At 36.9% G+C, this 23,287-nt stretch overlaps 1 protein-coding gene across 1 annotated transcript; it reads left to right on the top strand.

Annotated features, from left to right (window-relative positions):
- Window positions 1-21,990: 21,990 nt before the first annotated feature.
- On the top strand, window positions 21,991-22,341 carry LOC149198435 ((+)-piperitol/(+)-sesamin synthase CYP81Q1-like). Its single transcript, XM_089400297.1, has one exon. It carries the CDS (start codon window positions 21,991-21,993, stop codon window positions 22,339-22,341), a length of 351 nt encoding a protein of 116 aa, XP_089256423.1.
- The last annotated feature ends 946 nt before the right edge of the window (window positions 22,342-23,287 follow it).

Raw genomic sequence — 23,287 nt, 5'->3', positions numbered from 1 at the left:
AACTCAGAGCCGAGGGGTAGAAGAAAATGGTCGGCCATCTGCAGAGCGTGCTTCAGGTGTCGATCATCATGGTTTGCTGAAGAGAACATGGTCTACGTCGAAGGTTCAATTTGTGCCGTATACCGGGTGGCTCTTCATATCTAAAAATGTTAGCAGATTGCTCTTCTTGCTGCAATTGTTGTCGGCTTCCACATGCACTTCATTAGAGGACTCATTCATTTTGCATCACACTCACCTAAGTTATGCTTAAGGGGGGTGTTGGTGTACATGCACTTAGACTAACATGTACCTAGATTAGCTCCAGTTAACTTATTGCTTGCATGTGGCACATGTACACATTAACATAAGATAAATCACACTTAGCTTTAGTTAGGTTTAGTTATTGCATGTACAACTATGCTTAACTTAGTTGCTTTTATGTATTTATTCTAAAACTAATATTGTAGAATCAATTTTTCATTCTTTTCTCAATTCTTGCTCGCTTCCTTCCTTCTCTTGCAAGCTTGTTATTGTTTTGCAGATATAGATCTATCTGTGTATCTCAAAAAAAATCTTACAGAATAGCTTTTGACAGTGTGTAAGGATGATGAACTCAACTCTTGTGCTACATGAGTCTGATCTTCAGGAAAGAGTCTTGCCAAGCCGAAATCTACTATCTCAGCATTCAGATTTTCGTCCAACAAAATATTGCTAGCTTTTATATCCCGATGAATAATCCGCAGTTGACAATCCTGGTGCAAATAGAGAAGCCCACGAGTTACTCCCACTATTATGTTGTAGCGTTTCTGCCAATCACGCTGATTGCGTTTGTTTGTATCTGTGTCCATGGATATAATACACTAATCAATTATCATGACAGAATTATATATATCAAAATAAAATGCGAATAACTTACCGAATAGGATTTTATCGAGACTCTTATTTGGTAAGTACTCATAAACAAGCAACCGTTCCGATCCCTCTGCGCAACAGCCTAGTAGGTTCACAAGATTCCTATGTTGAATTTTGGCCACAAGTTTAACTTCATTTAGAAATTCTTTCTTTCCTTGCAGAGATTGTAAGGACAGCTTCTTCACAGCGATTTCTTTTCCATTTTCAGTAGTTCCCTAAAAAGATTCAGACAATAATATATGCATGAAGATATTGTCCGCCGAATACGATAATTCAGGATTTTATAAACCAGTAGAATATTTCTTCATCACTATTACCTTGTATACAGCGCCAAATCCACCTTCTCCAAGCTTATTATTCTCATGAAAATTTTCCGTAGCAGCTATCAATGTATCCATGGTAAACACAATTTGCCGATCCTGATCGATTAATGTGTCCTCCTCGACTTGTCCATGACCTAGACAACCAAAATAAACAGCTACTTGAGAAAAAAAAAAAAGGGGCAAAATTTGAATGTGTCTAACTTGCTCTTGCAATCATTTGGCAGTTTTCCTGAAGAAGATTTTTATGAAAAACCTTGTTCAAACACTAAACTTTAACAATAGTCTAGCAGAGCAAATAAAGTGTAACCGTGATGATCTATCATATCATATTTTGATAGCGATATAAGAGGACGCATTCTATGTGATCTGTGTAAGGACTTAGGGGATCCGTCAACTCTCTTAGTGCGCCTCTATATGTAGTAAATCTAAAATACATAAAATCAAAACCCAACCAAATAATTTATACAATACCTTCAGATCTACTTCCAACTGGAGAATTCAATCTCCTCCAAGTTGCAAATACGCATACCAATAATAACACTAGAAGCAAGCTGCCAGCAACACCTAAAATAATGGGTAATTTGTCTGAAGACCTGTTGTTATGCGTACCGTGACTCGATGGTGTGATCTGATTCGATCCTGTAGCAGGCACCGGCGTATTAGCTGGCGCTTCTGCAGGAGGTGGAGACGAAATCGAATTAAAGAATGGATACATTTCATAGCGAACTATGCAGTTTGCCATCAGACCCTGAGCTCCTTGACTTCCAGCGTAATGTTGAAAAATATATCTGATTGTTTGTGACAGACATGTTGTGCAGTTGTCAATAGAAATATCTCGGGTGCACTGGACCGTAAATCGTTCGAACCAAGGAATCATTAGTCATTCCAGAAGCATATAATTTAGATCCAGATGCTGCTTCAGCTGACAACTTATTGAATAGGTTACTAAGAGCCTGATCAAAGGCATCTGGGCTAGGTGACACATTCCCTGGATTCCCAAGATACCATCCATCAGTGGTATCCAATTGTCCCATGAAATTATAGTTCTCATAACATAAAAAGCAGTAATCAAACCAAATTAAACCTCCGACTGCATTTAATAGATTTAATTTGTGAGTTTTCCTAATTACTTTAAACCCCAACCAAGATCTATTCCTTTGTAAGAAATTGAAATTAATGCACAGCGGAACTTACTTTCCATCCTCAAAGGCTCCTGGTCTTGACTTGAGTTATTGGCTCTTGAATCCTTCCAAGAACTTGCAATCCTTTTCTCTGGCTATCCCAAATGACAGAGTATCTAGTCTTCAATGGAGCAGACAATTTTTCTGAGATGATTGCAAGCCTTGGAGACTCAACCCTTTTATAGCAGTGCAAAACCCCAATCCTAGGGCAGCTGAAATTTAGCTGAAACAAGTCTGTCAAGAAATCTGAAATTTCAGATTTTGAAATCAATCAATCAATCAATCAGAATAGATTCTGATTTCCTTATTCAGCTCAAATTTATTACTGCTATTATTTTAATCAATTATAATCGGTCCATTAACAATTATAATTGTTTAACATTATTCTATATGTATTTGTATCCAAATCCTTATTTAAATACGTATAATGCCATGATTTAATTAATCACATTATTTGGCATATTTTAATCATTACATAAATGTAATCTCGCTGACAGTATTTGACATTATAATCACAATGCACGTATGTCCAACTTAATATTTGTAATTAGACGTCTCTAAATCCAACAATCTCCCACATGGACAAGTGCAACCTTTTGATTATATATCCTTAACTTTATTGCATGCAACTTTTCTGTCTTTACTTATCGTATTTCTTAAACAATTCCGTCCATCAATTATGCTAACAAAGGACTTAAGCGGCATTTGTCACATTTATTCGCAACTAAACTGACATAAATCACACTGCCAACATAACTGAATGACATGAATCTGATTTGGACATATAGTTTAGAAATTTCACGCAAGTGTGATTAGACGTGCCTATTTCTAATTGAGTCACCTTTACTTTACTTTATGAGGCCAAAAATTTAAACTTTAAAGAAAGAAATAATGAAACTGAAACTGAATGCAACTTGTATATATCATCAAAATTGTTTACAATTGCATTACATAGAACATCAAAAACAGAACTTAAAACATATTCAGACTCCCACAATTTTCTAATTATCCTAAACAGATATTACACCCATACAAGCAACATGGTGGTGAAACTTCTTGGGTGGTAATCCTTTAGTAAGAGGATCCGCAATCATGGAGTCTGTACCTATGTGTTTTATACATAATTCATTATTCTGCACTCTCTCTTTTACAACCAAAAACTTAATGTCAATGTACTTCGACTTTGACGAACTTCGGTTGTTGGTTGCGTATAACAATACTGAATTGTTGTCACATAATAATTTGAGTGGTTTCTGAATAGAATCCACAATTTTCAGACTTGTGACGAAGTTCTTCAGCCATACGCCATGATTAGATGCTTCAAAACATGCAACAAATTCAGCTGCCATAGTGGAGGAGGCTACCAATGACTGTTTAGCGCTCTTCCATGACACAGCACCACCTGCCATCATAAAGATGTATCCTGATGTTGACTTCATGCTGTCGACACATCCTCCAAAATCAGAATCGGTGTATCCAATGACCTCGAGCTGTTCCGATCTCCGATACGTGAGCATATAGTCCCTTGTTCTCTTTAGGTATCTCAACACTCGCTTGGCTGCCTTCTAGTGTTCCATACCTGGGTTACTCAAATATCTCCCTAGCATTCCGGTAATGAACGCAATATCTGGACGCGTGCATACTTGTGCATACATGATGCTACCCACGGCTGAGGCATAGGGAATATCTTTCATGAGGTTTTTATCTAAGTCAGTTTGGGGACATTGTTTCAGACTAAACTTATCTCCTTTTGATATAAGGGTATCTCCTGGTTTGCTGTTTTGCATGCCAAATCTTGTTAGAATCTTATCGATATAGTTCCTCTGGGATAACCTCAGAATACCTTGAGATCTATCTCTAAGTATTTCAATCCCTAGAACAAATGATGCATCACCAAGATCTTTCATTTCAAAGTTCTTAAATAAAAAATTCTTAGTTTGATGCAACATGTCCTTATCGTTACTGGCAAGCAATATGTCATCTACATATAAAACCAAGAAAATAAATTTACTCCCACAGAACTTAAGGTATATGCATTCATCTACTATGTTAGACTCAAAACCAAATGAGCTAATAACTTGGTGAAACTTATAATACCATTGTCGAGATGCTTGTTTTAGCCCATAGATAGATTTCTTAAGTCTGCAAACCATAGACCCTGCATCACCTGATACAAAGTTTTCTGGCTGCTTCATATAGATCGTTTCATTTACAACTTGATCTTCAACAGGAGGAAGAACATCATTACCAACTTCTGAATATCCCACAGGCCCTAGGCCATCAACATTTGTCATGTCAATGTGAGGGTTTGGGTTGGGTTCAGGTCCATTTGTGTTCTCTATTCCCTGTTGAGTTTCTAACTGAGTTGTTTGGGATGATGAAGTTTGTACATTGTCAAAAGATGTATTTCTAAACGCAATCGGAATTTGAACAAAACTAGGACTTTGGTCCATAGTCTCATTCGCATTCATCTCTTCTTCTTCAAAAATACTATCTTTTGTCATATCTCCCCCCACAAACTCATTATCCTCAAAAAATTTTGCACTTCCTGACTCGAAAACTGTATGTTCTGTTGGATTATAGAATTTGAACCCCCTAGATCGTTCAGAATAGCCCATAAAGTAACAACTAACGGTTCTTTCGTCCAGTTTCTTTTTGCTTGGCTTGTAAGGCCTAGCTTCACATGGACATCCCCAAACTCTCAAATGATTCAAGCTAGGCTTGCGCCCAACCCATAACTCGTAAGGGGTCTTGTTAGCTGCTTTAGTAGGCACTCTGTTAAGTATGTATGCTGCAGTCTTTAAGGCTTCTCCCCACAAATTCTCAAGTAGAGTTGTACGAGCAATCATACTTCTCACCATGTCTTTAAGGGTGCGATTTCGTCGCTCAGCAACACCATTCATTGCAGGTGAACCTGGCAACGTATACTGAGGCACAATTCCGCATTCCTCTAAGTATTTTGCAAAGGGACCTTGACGTTGTTCTCCTGATCCATCATAACGACCGTAGTATTCACCACCACGATCAGAACGAATGGACTTTATACGTTTGTTAAGTTGTAACTCAACTTCCGTTTTGAACTTTATGAACACGTCTAATGCTTCTGCCTTTTCTTTTATTAAGTAAATATGACCATATCTTGAATAATCATCTATGAATGTGATAAAGTAACGGTCACCATTTCTTGTAGCCTTTGGAAAAGGACCACAGATATCCGTATGAATTAATTCTAAGACATCATTACACCTTTTTGCATCATACTTACGTTTATTAGTTTGTTTTCCCTTTATACAATTTACACAATCACTTAAGTTTGTAAAATCTAAAGGTTGGAGAATATCATTAGACACAAGGCGTTCTATCCTTTTCATAGAAATATGTCCTAATCGCTTGTGCCATAATGTTGCAGATTTCTCACAAGTTAATTTACGTTTTCTATTATCTATATGCAGTGCCTCTGAATGTGAAGTGTCTATATCTAGAAAATAAAGATTATCATAAGAAGACAGGATACCAGAAGCAAGAAGCTTAGAATCTTGACACAAACTGAAATTTCCTTTACCAAATGAACATACATAACCATTTTTGTCCAAATAAGATATAGAAATTAGGTTCCTTCTGAAAGATGGAACCACTAAAGCATCAAAACTTAAATAAAATCCTGTCTTACATAATAATCTAAATTTTCCTATGCTTTCCACTTTTACTTTATTGCCATTTCCTACGTAAACGTAGCGCTCTGCCTCACTTGGCTTGCGATGGCTTAGGAAACCCTGCATCGACATACTGATGTTAGTCGTTGCACCTGAATCTATCCACCAAGTATATCTAGATACAGAACTTAAATTAACTTCAGAACAAACCAAAGCAAGAGACATACCTTTCTTTGCCAACCATGCATGATAGTTGGTGCAGAATTTCTTTGTATGTCCTGGCGCTTTGCAGGAAAAACAGTTCCTTTCTCCTGCTTTCGCAGAAGTATCTTCCTTCTTGCTTTTCTGCGCGGCATTGTTTGCAGCTACCTTGGTAGGTCCCTTTTCCTTGGCAGTAAACTTGCGCTTCTTGCCTTTACCCTTAGGATTAGATGTTACTACATGAGCACTTTCTCCCTTAGTCATTTTCTGTCTCTCTTCCTCCTGCACCAACCGAGCCTCAAACTCAGGTAATGTCCACGTCTCTTTTTGACAATTATAAGTCATCTTGAATTGACTAAAGTTAGACGGGAGAGACAGAAAAATGAACTCAATGAGAACCTCATCAGAGATGTCATAATTATGCCCTTTCAAGGCACGTTGAAGTCTTGTCATCTCAATAACATGCTCTCTAACCCCTTCTTTTCCCTTGTATTTTATTGTTGCCAACTTCACAAAGAGTGTACTAACATCAGTCTTTTTACTCTTTGTGAATTTTTCTTCAAGGGCCTTAAGGTATGCAACAGCGCCTGTCTCTGTATCAGGTATGATGCCTCGAAAAGTCTCATGGATGGTTTGCTTCATCACCATTATGCACATGCGATCTGAATGCTCCCATCTAGCAATATCAGCCTTCTCTTGAGGAGTTACCTCACTCTCTTTATTAGGCTTGGGGCGATCAAATCTCAGTGCTGTGTCCAATTGCATGATCCCTAAGACTAATTTCAGCTTTTCCTCCCACTGTTTGAAATTGTTCCCCATGAGGGGCTTAATCTGACTTAGACTTAACATTATGTTTGGATCTGAAAAATTCAAGAACAAGGAAATAATTTAGATACGATGCGTCACGATTTAATCATAATTCTAAAATCTATCTAAAGGCATGTGTAAAACTATTTGCTCAATTAAAACTTTAGCCAAAACACCATTCAGTAATGAAACACCTTTGGGTGCAATCATTACCTTCAGGCAACCCTTATGCACCAAACAACTTAGCAGGCGCCAACCCTCCTTTGGGAAAGCTAACACCCACGTCCATTGCCAGCACGTTACTTCAACTTGTCATGAGTCATCCTTGCAATTGTCTTACAGAAAGCGGTTCGTTTGCGAACATCAATGCTTGACTCATGCGAAAACAACACATGTATACCAAACACCGTCTTTAGTTAGATTCCAAAATTATGTCTAAAACCTAATCTAGGACGTACCTATAGAATCTACTCGTCCTATATAGAATACAGTATCTTATAACACTTTTAAATTTAATATGTCAACTATATTCATCAAAATAATTATTAGATTTTAGTAAAACTTTAGCAGTTTCTACAATGATTACCTTTTAGAAATGCTTCAATAATTTATTTAGAGAATACTAAATAATTTATTTAGAGAATACTAAATAATTTTATGGTTGCCATGATTAGCATCATTGTGATCAAATCCGAATTTAGTATTATATCAATAATTAACGTTAATACAAATTTTATGCCATAATTAGCATTATTGTGATAAAATCCGAATTTGGTATTATATCAGTAATTAACGTTAATACAAATTTTTATGCCATAATTAGCATTATTGTGATCAATTTAGAATTCAGTATTATACCCTTTAATTGGTGTTAATACCAATTTTAAATAATATCTAAATCCTAATAATTAGCCTAAATATAGCATATAGTAATTATAGTAATTATAGTAATTATAATTATTATAACCTAAATTACAATCACTTACAATTACTTACAATTACTCTTCTCGATGATAAGAATTTATTCCAATAAACAAAAATATACATGTACATTCTATTTGAATAAAATTCAGACATAAAAATGGCCAGAGTTGATGCACATATGGATAGAGCCAACCTTACAGGGCGCTGGTGGGTTTTTATTGTTTGTAAACACTGATAGACATACATGTACTAAATTAGATAAATGTGCTTGACAACAATTTAAAGACTCCACAGGTTATTAGAACCTTGGCTGCTAGCAAAGACGCCCCGAGCCAAGTTAGAGCAACAGGCATCTACAACAATTCTGGAGGGTTTCCTTTGAATGCGGAACCACACCAACTTAGAATCAAAATCATAAAGTTGCTTATTAACTGTTCAACAAATTAGGAATAACATGTTTTTCATGCCATTCCCTAGCTCATCTTTAAAACAATCACGTGACTATTTTTCTATTTCTTCCAACTGACTACCAACCAGAAGGCAACATTTTATACAACAGATTGCTTAAAGTAGGTTCATTGTTTGGGAGACTGATTTTCAACAATATATTTGTATTGGTAAAATTATTAACAAAAAATTATAGTTCGGAGAAACCAAAATAGTCAATCCCAACCACTGTAAATTTACATTACATCTCAACCGAAGCACAAACTGGTGAACCAAATTCTCTTTAAATGAAGGGAGATTTGAAATTAACCTGCAATTAAAACAAGGGTAGAGAAGGAATCGAAAAATAAATCTCTGAACAATATCGTGTTATGCAAGATTCGAATTCCAACTTCGATTTCGCACTGGCCATATATAAAACGAGATGCAAGAAATCGAAACCATAAGTGAAAGGAGAAATAAGAGCTGAAACATAAACCATCTAATTTCTCCAGTTATATGTCTGCATATTCGATCCTCTTCTGCGTGAGCATTTGGATTAAAATTGTTATGAGAGTTCACAACTTCACATACGAAACAAAATCAGCTAATCTCCAAAAATCAAGCACGGATTCTTACATAAGGGAGCTCTGATACCAATTGATAGATTTAATTTGTGAGTTTTCCTAATTACTTTAAACCCCAACCAAGATCTACTCCTTTGTAAGAAATTGAAATTAATGCACAGCGGAACTTACTTTCCATCCTCAAAGGCTCCTGGTCTTGACTTGAGTTATTGGCTCTTGAATCCTTCCAAGAACTTGCAATCCTTTTCTCTGGCTATCCCAAATGACAGAGTATCTAGTCTTCAATGGAGCAGACAATTTTTCTGAGATGATTGCAAGCCTTGGAGACTCAGCCCTTTTATAGCAGTGCAAAACCCCAATCCTAGGGCAGCTGAAATTTAGCTGAAACAAGTCTGTCAAGAAATCTGAAATTTCAGATTTTGAAATCAATCAATCAATCAATCAGAATAGATTCTGATTTCCTTATTCAGCTCAAATTTATTACTGCTATTATTTTAATCAATTATAATCGGTCCATTAACAATTATAATTGTTTAACATTATTCTATATGTATTTGTATCCAAATCCTTATTTAAATACGTATAATGCCATGATTTAATTAATCACATTATTTGGCATATTTTAATCATTACATAAATGTAATCTCGCTGACAGTATTTGACATTATAATCACAATGCACATATGTCCAACTTAATATTTGTAATTAGACGTCTCTAAATCCAACAATCTCCCACATGGACAAGTGCAACCTTTTGATTATATATCCTTAACTTTATTGCATGCAACTTTTCTGTCTTTACTTATCGTATTTCTTAAACAATTCCGTCCATCAATTATGCTAACAAAGGACTTAAGCGGCATTTGTCACATTTATTCGCAACTAAACTGACATAAATCACACTGCCAACATAACTGAATGACATGAATCTGATTTGGACATATAGTTTAGAAATTTCACGCAAGTGTGATTAGACGTGCCTATTTCTAATTGAGTCACCTTTACTTTACTTTATGAGGCCAAAAATTTAAACTTTAAAGAAAGAAATAATGAAACTGAAACTGAATGCAACTTGTATATATCATCAAAATTGTTTACAATTGCATTACATAGAACATCAAAAACAGAACTTAAAACATATTCAGACTCCCACAATTTTCTAATTATCCTAAACAGATATTACACCCATACAAGCAACATGTTGGTGAAACTTCTTGGGTGGTAATCCTTTAGTAAGAGGATCCGCAATCATGGAGTCTGTACCTATGTGTTTTATACATAATTCATTATTCTGCACTCTCTCTTTTACAACCAAAAACTTAATGTCAATGTACTTCGACTTTGACGAACTTCGGTTGTTGGTTGCGTATAACATTGCTGAATTGTTGTCACATAATAATTTGAGTGGTTTCTGAATAGAATCCACAATTTTCAGACTTGTGACGAAGTTCTTCAGCCATACGCCATGATTAGATGCTTCAAAACATGCAACAAATTCAGCTGCCATAGTGGAGGAGGCTACCAATGACTGTTTAGCGCTCTTCCATGACACAGCACCACCTGCCATCATAAAGATGTATCCTGATGTTGACTTCATGCTGTCGACACATCCTCCAAAATCAGAATCGGTGTATCCAATGACCTCGAGCTGTTCCGATCTCCGATACGTGAGCATATAGTCCCTTGTTCTCTTTAGGTATCTCAACACTCGCTTGGCTGCCTTCCAGTGTTCCATACCTGGGTTACTCAAATATCTCCCTAGCATTCCGGTAATGAACGCAATATCCAGATGCGTGCATACTTGTGCATACATGATGCTACCCACGGCTGAGGCATAAGGAATATCTTTCATGAGGTTTTTATCTAAGTCAGTTTGGGGACATTGTTTCAGACTAAACTTATCTCCTTTTGATATAGGGGTATCTCCTGGTTTGTTGTTTTGCATGCCAAATCTTGTTAGAATCTTATCGATATAGTTCCTCTGGGATAACCTCAGAATACCTTGAGATCTATCTCTAAGTATTTCAATCCCTAGAACAAATGATGCATCACCAAGATCTTTCATTTCAAAGTTCTTAAATAAAAAATTCTTAGGTTGATGCAACATGTCCTTATCGTTACTGGCAAGCAATATGTCATCTACATATAAAACCAAGAAAATAAATTTACTCCCACAGAACTTAAGGTATATACATTCATCTACTATGTTAGACTCAAAACCAAATGAGCTAATAACTTGGTGAAACTTATAATACCATTGTCGAGATGCTTGTTTTAGCCCATAGATAAATTTCTTAAGTCTGCAAACCATAGACCCTGCATCACCTGATACAAAGTTTTCTGGCTGCTTCATATAGATCGTTTCATTTACAACTTGATCTTCAACAGGAGGAAGAACATCATTACCAACTTCTGAATCTCCCACAGGCCCTAGGCCATCAACATTTGTCATGTCAATGTGAGGTTTTGGGTTGGGTTCAGGTCCATTTGTGTTCTCTATTCCCTGTTGAGTTTCTAACTGAGTTGTTTGGGATGATGAAGTTTGCACATTGTCAAAAGATGTATTTCTAAACGCAATCGGAATTTGAACAAAACTAGGACTTTGGTCCATAGTCTCATTCGCATTCGTCTCTTCTTCTTCAAAAATACTATCTTTTGTCATATCTCCCCCCACAAACTCATTATCCTCAAAAAAATTTGCACTTCCTGACTAGAAAACTGTATGTTCTGTTGGATTATAGAATTTGAACCCCCTAGATCGTTCAGAATAGCCTATAAAGTAACAACTAATGGTTCTTTCATCCAGTTTCTTTTTGCTTGGCTTGTAAGGCCTAGCTTCACATGGACATCCCCAAACTCTCAAATGATTCAAGCTAGGCTTGCGCACAACCCATAACTCGTAAGGGGTCTTGTTAGCTGCTTTAGTAGGCACTTTGTTAAGTATGTATGCTGTAGTCTTTAAGGCTTCTCCCCACAAATTCTCAAGTAGAGTTGTACGAGCAATCATACTTCTCACCATGTCTTTAAGGGTGCGATTTCGTCGCTCAGCAACACCATTCATTGCAGGTGAACCTGGCAACGTATACTGAGGCACAATTCCGCATTCCTCTAAGTATTTTGCAAAGGGACCTTGACGCTGTTCTCCTGATCCATCATAACGACTGTAGTATTCACCACCACGATCAGAACGAATGGACTTTATACGTTTGTTAAGTTGTAACTCAACTTCCGTTTTGAACTTTATGAACACGTCTAATGCTTCCGCCTTTTCTTTTATTAAGTAAATATGACCATATCTTGAATAATCATCTATGAATGTGATAAAGTAACGGTCACCATTTCTTGTAGCCTTTGGAAAAGGACCACAGATATCCGTATGAATTAATTCTAAGACATCATTACACCTTTTTGCATCATACTTACGTTTATTAGTTTGTTTTCCCTTTATACAATTTACACAATCACTTAAGTTTGTAAAATCTAAAGGTTGGAGAATATCATTAGACACAAGGCGTTCTATCCTTTTCATAGAGATATGTCCTAATCGCTTGTGCCATAATGTTGCAGATTTCTCACAAGTTAATTTATGTTTTCTATTATCTATATGCAGTGCCTCTGAATGTGAAGTGTCTATATCTAGAAAATAAAGATTATCATAAGAAGACAGGATACTAGAAGCAAGAAGCTTAGAATCTTGACACAAACTGAAATTTCCTTTACCAAATGAACATACATAACCATTTTTGTCCAAATAAGATATAGAAATTAGGTTCCTTCTGAAAGATGGAACCACTAAAGCATCAAAACTTAAATAAAATCCTGTCTTACATAATAATCTAAATTTTCCTATGCTTTCCACTTCTACTTTATTGCCATTTCCTACGTAAACGTAGCGCTCTGCCTCACTTGGCTTGCGATGGCTTAGGCAACCCTGCATCGACATACTGATGTTAGTCGTTGCACCTGAATCTATCCACCAAGTATATCTAGATACAGAACTTAAATTAACTTCAGAACAAACCAAAGCAAGAGACATACCTTTCTTTGCCAACCATGCATGATAGTTGGTGCAGAATTTCTTTGTATGTCCTGGCGCTTTGCAGGAAAAACAGTTCCTTTCTCCTGCTTTCGCAGAAGTATCTTCTTTCTTGCTTTTCTGCGCGGGATTGTTTGCAGCTACCTTGGTAGGTCCCTTTTCCTTGGCAGTAAACTTGCGCTTCTTGCCTTTACCCTTAGGATTAGATGTTACTACATGAGCACTTTCTCCCTTAGTCATTTTCTGTCTCTCTTCCTCCTGCACCAACCGAGCCTCAAACTCAGGTAATGTCCACGTCTCTTTTTTACAATTATAAGTCATCTTGAATTGACTAAAGTTAGACGGGAGAGACAGAAAAATGAACTCAATGAGAACCTCATCAGAGATGTCATAATTATGCCCTTTCAAGGCACGTTGAAGTCTTGTCATCTCAATAACATGCTCTCTAACCCCTTCTTTTCCCTTGTATTTTATTGTTGCCAACTTCACAAAGAGTGTACTAACATCAGTCTTTTTACTCTTTGTGAATTTTTCTTCAAGGGCCTTAAGGTATGCAACAGCGCCTGTCTCTGTATCAGGTATGATGCCTCGAAAAGTCTCATGGATCGTTTGCTTCATCACCATTATGCACATGCAATCTGAATGCTCCCATCTAGCAATATCAGCCTTCTCTTGAGGAGTTACCTCACTCTCTTTATTAGGCTTGGGGCGATCAAATCTCAGTGCTGTGTCCAATTGCATGATCCCTAAGACTAATTTCAGCTTTTCCTCCCACTGTTTGAAATTGTTCCCCATGAGGGGCTTAATCTGACTTAGACTTAACATTATGTTTGGATCTGAAAAATTCAAGAACAAGGAAATAATTTAGATACGATGCGTCACGATTTAATCATAATTCTAAAATCTATCTAAAGGCATGTGTAAAACTATTTGCTCAATTAAAACTTTAGCCAAAACACCATTCAGTAATGAAACACCTTTGGGTGCAATCATTACCTTCAGGCAACCCTTATGCACCAAACAACTTAGCAGGCGCCAACCCTCCTTTGGGAAAGCTAACACCCACGTCCATTGCCAGCACGTTACTTCAACTTGTCATGAGTCATCCTTGCAATTGTCTTACAGAGAGCGGTTCGTTTGCGAACATCAATGCTTGACTCATGCGAAAACAACACATGTATACCAAACACCGCCTTTAGTTAGATTCCAAAATTATGTCTAAAACCTAATCTAGGACGTACCTATAGAATCTACTCGTCCTATATAGAATACAGTATCTTATAACACTTTTAAATTTAATATGTCAACTATATTCATCAAAATAATTATTAGATTTTAGTAAAACTTTAGCAGTTTCTACAATGATTACCTTTTAGAAATGCTTCAATAATTTATTTAGAGAATACTAAATAATTTATTTAGAGAATACTAAATAATTTTATGGTTGCCATGATTAGCATCATTGTGATCAAATCCGAATTTAGTATTATATCAATAATTAACGTTAATACAAATTTTATGCCATAATTAGCATTATTGTGATAAAATCCGAATTTGGTATTATATCAGTAATTAACGTTAATACAAATTTTTATGCCATAATTAGCATTATTGTGATCAATTTAGAATTCAGTATTATACCCTTTAATTGGTGTTAATACCAATTTTAAATAATATCTAAATCCTAATAATTAGCCTAAATATAGCATATAGTAATTATAGTAATTATAGTAATTATAATTATTATAACCTAAATTACAATCACTTACAATTACTTACAATTACTCTTCTCGATGATAAGAATTTATTCCAATAAACAGAAATATACATGTACATTCTATTTGAATAAAATTCAGACATAAAAATGGCCAGAGTTGATGCACATATGGATAGAGCCAACCTTACAGGGCGCTGGTGGGTTTTTATTGTTTGTAAACACTGATAGACATACATGTACTAAATTAGATAAATGTGCTTGACAGCAATTTAAAGACTCCACAGGTTATTAGAACCTTGGCTGCTAGCAAAGACGCCCCGAGCCAAGTTAGAGCAACAGGCATCTACAGCAATTCTGGAGGGTTTCCTTTGAATGCGGAACCACACCAACTTAGAATCAAAATCATAAAGTTGCTTATTAACTGTTCAACAAATTAGGAATAACATGTTTTTCATGCCATTCCCTAGCTCATCTTTAAAACAATCCCGTGACTATTTTTCTATTTCTTCCAACTGACTACCAACCAGAAGGCAACATTTTATACAACAGATTGCTTAAAGTAGGTTCATTGTTTGGGAGACTGATTTTCAACAATATATTTGTATTGGTAAAATTATTAACAAAAAATTATAGTTCGGAGAAACCAAAATAGTCAATCCCAACCACTGTAAATTTACAATACATCTCAACCGAAACACAAACTGGTGAACCAAATTCTCTTTAAATGAAGGGAGATTTGAAATTAACCTGCAATTAAAACAAGGGTAGAGAAGGAATCGAAAAATAAATCTCTGAACAATATCGTGTTATGCAAGATTCGAATTCCAACTTCGATTTCTCACTGGCCATATATAAAACGAGATGCAAGAAATCGAAACCATAAGTGAAAGGAGAAATAAGAGCTGAAACATAAACCATCTAATTTCTCCAGTTATATGTCTGCATATTCGATCCTCTTCTGCGTGAGTATTTGGATTAAAATTGTTATGAGAGTTCACAACTTCACATACGAAACAAAATCAGCTAATCTCCAAAAATCAAGCACGGATTCTTACATAAGGGAGCTCTGATACCAATTTGATAGATTTAATTTGTGAGTTTTCCTAATTACTTTAAACCCCAACCAAGATCTACTCCTTTGTAAGAAATTGAAATTAATGCACAGCGGAACTTACTTTCCATCCTCAAAGGCTCCTGGTCTTGACTTGAGTTATTGGCTCTTGAATCCTTCCAAGAACTTGCAATCCTTTTCTCTGGCTATCCCAAATGACAGAGTATCTAGTCTTCAATGGAGCAGACAATTTTTCTGAGATGATTGCAAGCCTTGGAGACTCAACCCTTTTATAGCAGTGCAAAACCCCAATCCTAGGGCAGCTGAAATTTAGCTGAAACAAGTCTGTCAAGAAATATGAAATTTCAGATTTTGAAATCAATCAATCAATCAATCAATCAGAATAGATTCTGATTTCCTTATTCAGCTCAAATTTATTACTGCTATTATTTTAATCAATTATAATCGGTCCATTAACAATTATAATTGTTTAACATTATTCTATATGTATTTGTATCCAAATCCTTATTTAAATACGTATAATGCCATGATTTAATTAATCACATTATTTGGCATATTTTAATCATTACATAAATGTAATCTCGTTGACAGTATTTGACATTATAATCACAATGCACGTATGTCCAACTTAATATTTGTAATTAGACGTCTCTAAATCCAACAGCATTACCTCAACTTTGTCGAAGAGTAGTGTTTGCTTGTTGTGAACAACTGTAGCACTGGTCGAGTGTTGTATCTCCCCGACATTGTAGGAGGCCATATATTTGGTTAGGACTTCGGCCATACTCAGAAGTGTTAAACCTTTTCTGGGGCGTGTCTTTAATAAGCGTATTCATCACTGTATTCAGATTTTCCTCAAACTTACTGCCTTTTGTATAGTTGACACTGTGGTGGCATGTAGAATGATTTTGTGCATTAATGATCATCCAGAGAGCTGCCATTCCATAGGATAGTTTAATAGTTTCTCTCACGAGAAGAGTCGACCATGAGACTTTCCCATGGAGGATTGTCATGGCCAATGGAGAATGGAAAACCTACAGTGCAAGGATTTGCCAATATCAGTGCCTCTCAAAATTCTAATTTACTCTGCACTGATATCGTACGCTTAATCAGCAGATGCATAGACCATGTTTATAAGTTTCCCATGGATTTAATGTGCTCAGTATTGGTAAATAACGTATAGGGACTTTGAAATGAAACCATGTTAAAAGTAGAATATGAAAATAAATAAATCGACGGAAACTATAACTGTGGTGCATCAGCAAATTCATGAAAACTAATGGAAACCATACCTGTGTTGCTTCGCCGGATTCAGGAATGGCTCACCCAAAATGACTCGACTCACTCGACGACTCGAACTAATCCGTAAATAATCAGTAAAGTCCAAGTCGAAGTCTCTGCAGTGATAGAAAAGAAATATTGAAGGAAGGCCCGTACAATGTAGTTTTCAGTCCACCGAAGAGAATCATGTACCTATCTTCTATTTTAATTTAATGAGAACCGGTAAGATTTATTATAAAAATATAATTTAATATTAAGGACAATTATCATACGTTGTTTTTGTTATCGTGGTCAGCTTATTATCATTAATTAATAATAATTATATTATTATACCTGGTAGTATGGTATAAGGCATTCAATTTTGTCTTTAATTGATTTTTAATTTGTCTTTGACTATGTTTTTTTTTATTTATCTATAGTTTAATATGAGGATTTTTTATTATTATTTAAATTTCTTTATTTGTAAATTGACTAATTTTTATTTATTTATTTGTAATTTTTTTTTGTCATTTATCTATAGTTTAATATTAAGATTTTTTATTATGATTTAAATTCTTTATTTGTAAATTGATTAATTTTTATTTATTTATTTGTAAATTGATTAGTTGAGGTGCTTTTTAGTAACTTTTTAATTTAATAGTTATTTTTTTTTTAGTTTTATTTCCCTTTCATTTAATTTTATGATTTTTTTTTAAATTTATTTGAAAATATCTAAAAGGAAAATCATAAAGCCTATAGACTAGAGAAGAGGAAACGAAGGCGATGGCGGCGATTCAAGGGTTTCGGTTGTCTGCAGATCCGTTATGCGTAGCCGCAGGCCCCATGAACTTGCTCGGCCGTGGATCGAACACTCCCCCCTGGCACAGGACGGGATCCGTTGAAGGCAAGATCCCTCATGAATCGATCCACAGGAAACTGGAGCGTCTTTTCGATCTCTGGCCGCAGGTCTGTCTTGATGCGCCCTCCTTCACAAATGCGCTGCTCAAGAATGGCAGATCCGCCTTCGATCTTCGACAACTGAGGTGTATGACGGACCCCAGACCCTTTTTTGATCTGCCATGGATCCGATCCGCTGATCTAGGGTTGTTTCTTCAAGGCATGGTCGAGGACAAGGTATGGGGTGAGAGTATGGACCTGTATCCTTGGTATCTTGTGTTTTCTCTGTTTTCTTCAATACAGATCGGGGTTGTTACCATATCGAAGCAGCGCTCCAACGGAGGGTTTGAAGGCTATGACCTGGAAACGAGAAATAGCCTCATCAGGAACCTTGATCGGGGGTACGGATCACCAGAGTGGGTCGAATACTACAGAATAGGAGCGGATCTACCAGATCCGGCCAGATCCAGACAGAAGCAAAACAAAAATTGGCCAGATCCAGAATACAAAGCAGACACAACGGATCTGAAGCAAATTTTTATCAGATCAACAGAAGGCAGACACATTTGTGTGCAGATCTGGGATCGGATGAGTGTTTTGGAGCTAAAAAAAGAGATCCAGGAAAAAATAGGGATTCCAGCTGCACTACAAATCCTAATTTTTTCTGGGTACTGTTTGCAGGACCAACTCACACTCCAGCATTACAGGGTGGCAAAGGATTCAACTATTACCCTCAATCACCGACTGCGAGGCGGATCTAAGGGAGCTACCTCAAAACCTACAGGTACCTACCACGATGCAGCCAAAGGGAAAGAAGCCCCAAAGATGAAAGAAGCTACAACTGATAATACACCCCCAGGGCAGTACATTGTGGATCAAGCGCCAGAAAGCCCATCCATCTCGCTGGATTTACCAGAGGTAGAATACATATTCTCAGATCTACAGAAAAACGCTGTTATTTGTAGATTTAATGGCTTCTGGCCGAGAACCGATGCCTTGTACCAATGGATCTACACGGTCTGGACCAAAAATTGTCAAATAAAACTATGTTCTAAGGGTTTTTTCATAGTAACTTTTCACGCAGAAGAAGAAAAGGAAAAAATCCTTAATGAAGGGCCATGGTTCTGGGGCAATGCGGGACTGTTTATTACCCCATGGTTCCCGGAGTTTGATGCCAATACCATGGTGGTATCAAGGATGCCAGTATGGGTAAGGCTGCATAACCTTCCGATACATTTTTGGCACTACAAGGCCTTATTAGCTATAGGGAATGCCCTGGGAAGAATGTTAAAGATTGATTCAGAGAGACACATAAAAGGAATCTTTACTTTTGCCAGGATATGTGTCGAGGTAGATCTTAGCCAAGGACTACCTGATAGCATCATTCTAAATTTCAACAACTCACAGTGGAAACAAACTCTAGATTATGAGAATACAGCGTTCAGATGCAGGGGATGTCAACAAACAGGTCATCTGTTTAATGCATGCAAAAGTCAAAACAAGAGCAAGCCGCACCAAAGGAAGCCAAAAGGATGGCAGAACATAGATGACGTCGTAAAGAAGAGAGCAGCAGAAATGAAAGCCTCACGGAGAAAAGAAGAAGAAGAAACAGAAACAGAAGAGGATGATACCACTATAGAGGAAGATGAAACAGAGAACCAGAAGGAAAACACATCAGACAACAAGGCTTCACAGGTTCCGATGACAAGCGTGGACCAAAGCATGGGAGGCACAAAACAGTATCATCACTCAGACACATCAGACTCAGACAAAGAAACAGGCTCTCAGAATGCTGGGAACCAGTTAGTCATTGCCTCGACCGAGCCCACTCAAGGAGAGTGGCGTAAGGTCGAAAAGAAGAAGGGGAGAAAAACTTGAAATTTCTATTTCTTTTCTTTTCTCTTCTCTTCTCAGTTCTTATTCTTTGTACACGTCTGTGTTGGGTGCGAAAGCACTCGAGCCCAGGTGGCTTCTTACGGAATGCTTCATTGCATCTGCTAGTGTAACTTTTCATTAAATTTCTTAATAAAAGGTTACCGTTTTTTTCCTTGGAAAAAAAAAATCATAAAGCCTATGATTTTTTAAAAAACTTCTTCGAAAAAAACCTATAAAAAGTCAATATTAATCTTGATTTTATAAATGATTTGTGATCTAATAAATTTTATTAGAAAATTGTTAATTTTTATTTTGTATTTAAACATAATATATAAAATTCATATCAATATAAAAAAATAATCCATTCAAAGGTGGATGTGAAATTTTAATATTATTCCCATATAAATGAGATTAAATATAATTCTCTTTTCTAATTATCACGGTTTCTTTTCTTTTTTGGTTACTGTTTCTTTCTTTTTTTTGGTTTTATAATCGAAATATTAGGCTAAGTGGAAGTGGAAGATAACTCCATTTGGTCTTAAGATTATGGATCTAGCTCCCTTCGATAAGATCATTGCCAACATTTGGATAGTTTACCATATTTTTAATGAATTACCTAAAAACATATGTAACCTCCAAATCACCATTCTTATTCACAGTCTAGTATTTTATCTGTAAATCCAATATAAATAGCCCAAGTTCTTAATAGAATGGGATTTGTGGTTGTATCAAATTCCCAATTGGGCTTCCTCATCCATTAGACTGAGCCTATATCTGGAGTCAAGTATTACAACATTTTCTATTCTTAAAATTTAATTATTTTTAATTGGTATCTATAGGCTATACTTTGACTTAATTTAGGAACTACAAAGATAAATATGAGATATATAAAATGATAAAATATGAAAATCTAGATTATTTTACTAATCAAATACAATTACATATATACAAGAAGTGTTGTCTCAAGATAGGTACGCTATTTTGGACACACAATCTGTTGGTTGAGGGAATATCTCAACCACACACCAATGTAGGAAATAGATCCTAACTATTAGGAATAGACTCCTTTACTTAGTAAGAATCACAACTGAGACAAGTAGGAATTAGATATTCCAACACTCCCCCTTAATGAGTACTTGTCTCGATATCAGTTTGCAAAGTCTACATCTGGTCCAATCTGGTAATCACACCTTGTACCTTGTTCATGCAATTGTAGGTGTCCATATAAAGGAACAACCATCTACCAAAATGCATGGGTTCCCAACCACTGCAACCGTACCTTGTTCATGCAATTGTAGGTGTCCATATAAAGGAACAACCATCTACCAAAATGCATGGGTTCCCAACCACTACAACCGCCCGTCTACTAGGAAGTCCTTCAAATACACAGTTCATCCAACCTCTTAATGAAATTTCGCTGTCCATCATCCTTTAATCGCTTCTACATCTCATCTTTTGATCACATCTTGGGCATCTTTGTCTTTGTCAATTAAATATTGAAACTCTATGCTTAACCTGTCATTTGTTAGAGTCGCGAATTCTAACAAAATAACCTTACCTAAATTGAGCTAGCTAGCCTCAATAAAGTGCAATAATTTAATTCATGATTCCAATGACAAAATAAAATATTTATTTTTAACATATTGTCATAGCTCCAATAGGCTGGCCATACCTATTAAGCTATGCACAAAATCACCTCTTTCAAGGAAATTCCAAGATGGTCTTCTTCCCATAGATGGAGACCTGATTCAAACTTACTAGAAGAGAGAGCAGCTTGAGCATGTTTACCACGCTCTCAGGCAAGAATTTGACACAGTTCCCAATAAGATCCCACGTTCCCCAAAAATATCACTCCTGTACTCATCCTCCAGAATGGTTGCAAATGTTAATATGCTTGCCCTGCACATACAGGCGCCTCACAGATGGCCCCATGCCCTTCGGACACACGGCTATCACACTCATGTTCTTCGGGAAGTCATCCCCACAGGACCGCAAATGTCCTAGTAAAAAATCCATGATAAAGACCGAGAATGTTGTTTGGTTTCATGGCAGAAAATATTTTTGTGTAATTGTCTGCCTGTGCAGCATCGGATATGAGGAGTAATACACGCTCATTGCTATAAGCATGATGATCGGAGCAATGGATACCTATGCCAACACAACGGAATGGGCTATGGCAACGCTGCTGCAATGCTTGGATGTGCTGAAAAGGGCACAGGAGGAGCTGGACGTCATAGTTGGAAGGGAGTGCATTTTGGAGGAATCAGATCTCCCGAGGTTGAAGTATTTGGAGGCGATCGTGAAAGAGACTTTACGTCTCTATCCAGTGGTGCCTCTGCTCCTTCCTCATGTTGCAGCGGCCCCGTGCACAGTGGGAGGGTATTATATACCGGAGGGCACAAAGCTTTTGTTGAATGCGTGGGGTATACACAAAGACCCAGCTGTGTTGGAACGCCCCCTACAATTCAAGCCACAAACCTTTTCAATCTGAAATCACCTCATTGTTTCCAGATTCCATCAACAGATCTACAATGCATCCTCCAGCTCCTTTCAGAGAGGCGCAGCACTGGACATCACAATCTGAATGGGCGACAGATCGTAGCCTTCCACCAACGTGTTCTTGGCAAAGGCAGGAACTATGGGAGGCACGACAAGTGCCACCGTGACCTCGAACCTCTGCACTAGATCCAACAGGCTCCCGATCTCGAACTTGTGCATGTGCAGAATAGCAGACCCGGCCCTGAGCGAGCAGAGCAGCACATAATTCAACGAGAAGATATGAAACAAAGGGAGTATGCACAGCCAAGCTGGTTTTGTTAGAATGCACAAAACAGCAAACGGTCGCAAAACCCGTGAAATTGATCAGACAGGATAGCACGTTGTCAGATTTGATAAGTCTGGCGAAGGGAAAATGTTTGTTGAGCAGGTCTCTGACTGGTATGAGCACCACTGGCTGCAACCTCTTCTCATCACCGACCAGGATGCTACGAGCACGGGTGCACTTATCCATGCAGCTGGAAAACTTGAGTCACATTGCAACTCCGCTCTGCACACTCGTTCTACTCGTCTAATGCTTCAAACAAAGGCTTCACAAAGATAGAAACCAGAGATCTGCCCGAATCCAAATCTCGAGTCTCTTGACGATTGACAAACTAAAAACTAATTTTTTATTTCCTCACACAGCTGGCCAAGCCCACGAGGATCAGAACCTCGGGGCTCTGATAGCATGATAAAATATGAGAATCTAGATTACTTTATTAATCAAATACAATTACATATATACAAGAAGTGTTGTCTCAAGATAGGTACGTTATCTTGGACACACAATTTGTTGGTTGAGGGAATATCTCAACCACACACCAATGTAGGAAATAGATCCTAACTACTAGGAACAGACTCCTTTACTTAGTAAGAATCACAACTGAGACAAGTAGGAA

Source organism: Pinus tabuliformis, chromosome 2_1 (genome assembly GCF_031772625.1).
Source record: "Pinus tabuliformis cultivar Carrire ecotype Pingquan chromosome 2_1, CPIR1, whole genome shotgun sequence".
In the NCBI taxonomy this organism is placed as follows: Eukaryota; Viridiplantae; Streptophyta; class Pinopsida; order Pinales; family Pinaceae; genus Pinus; species Pinus tabuliformis.
Note: the sequence above shows the minus strand (reverse complement) of the source record. Positions and strands in the feature narration are given on the sequence as shown.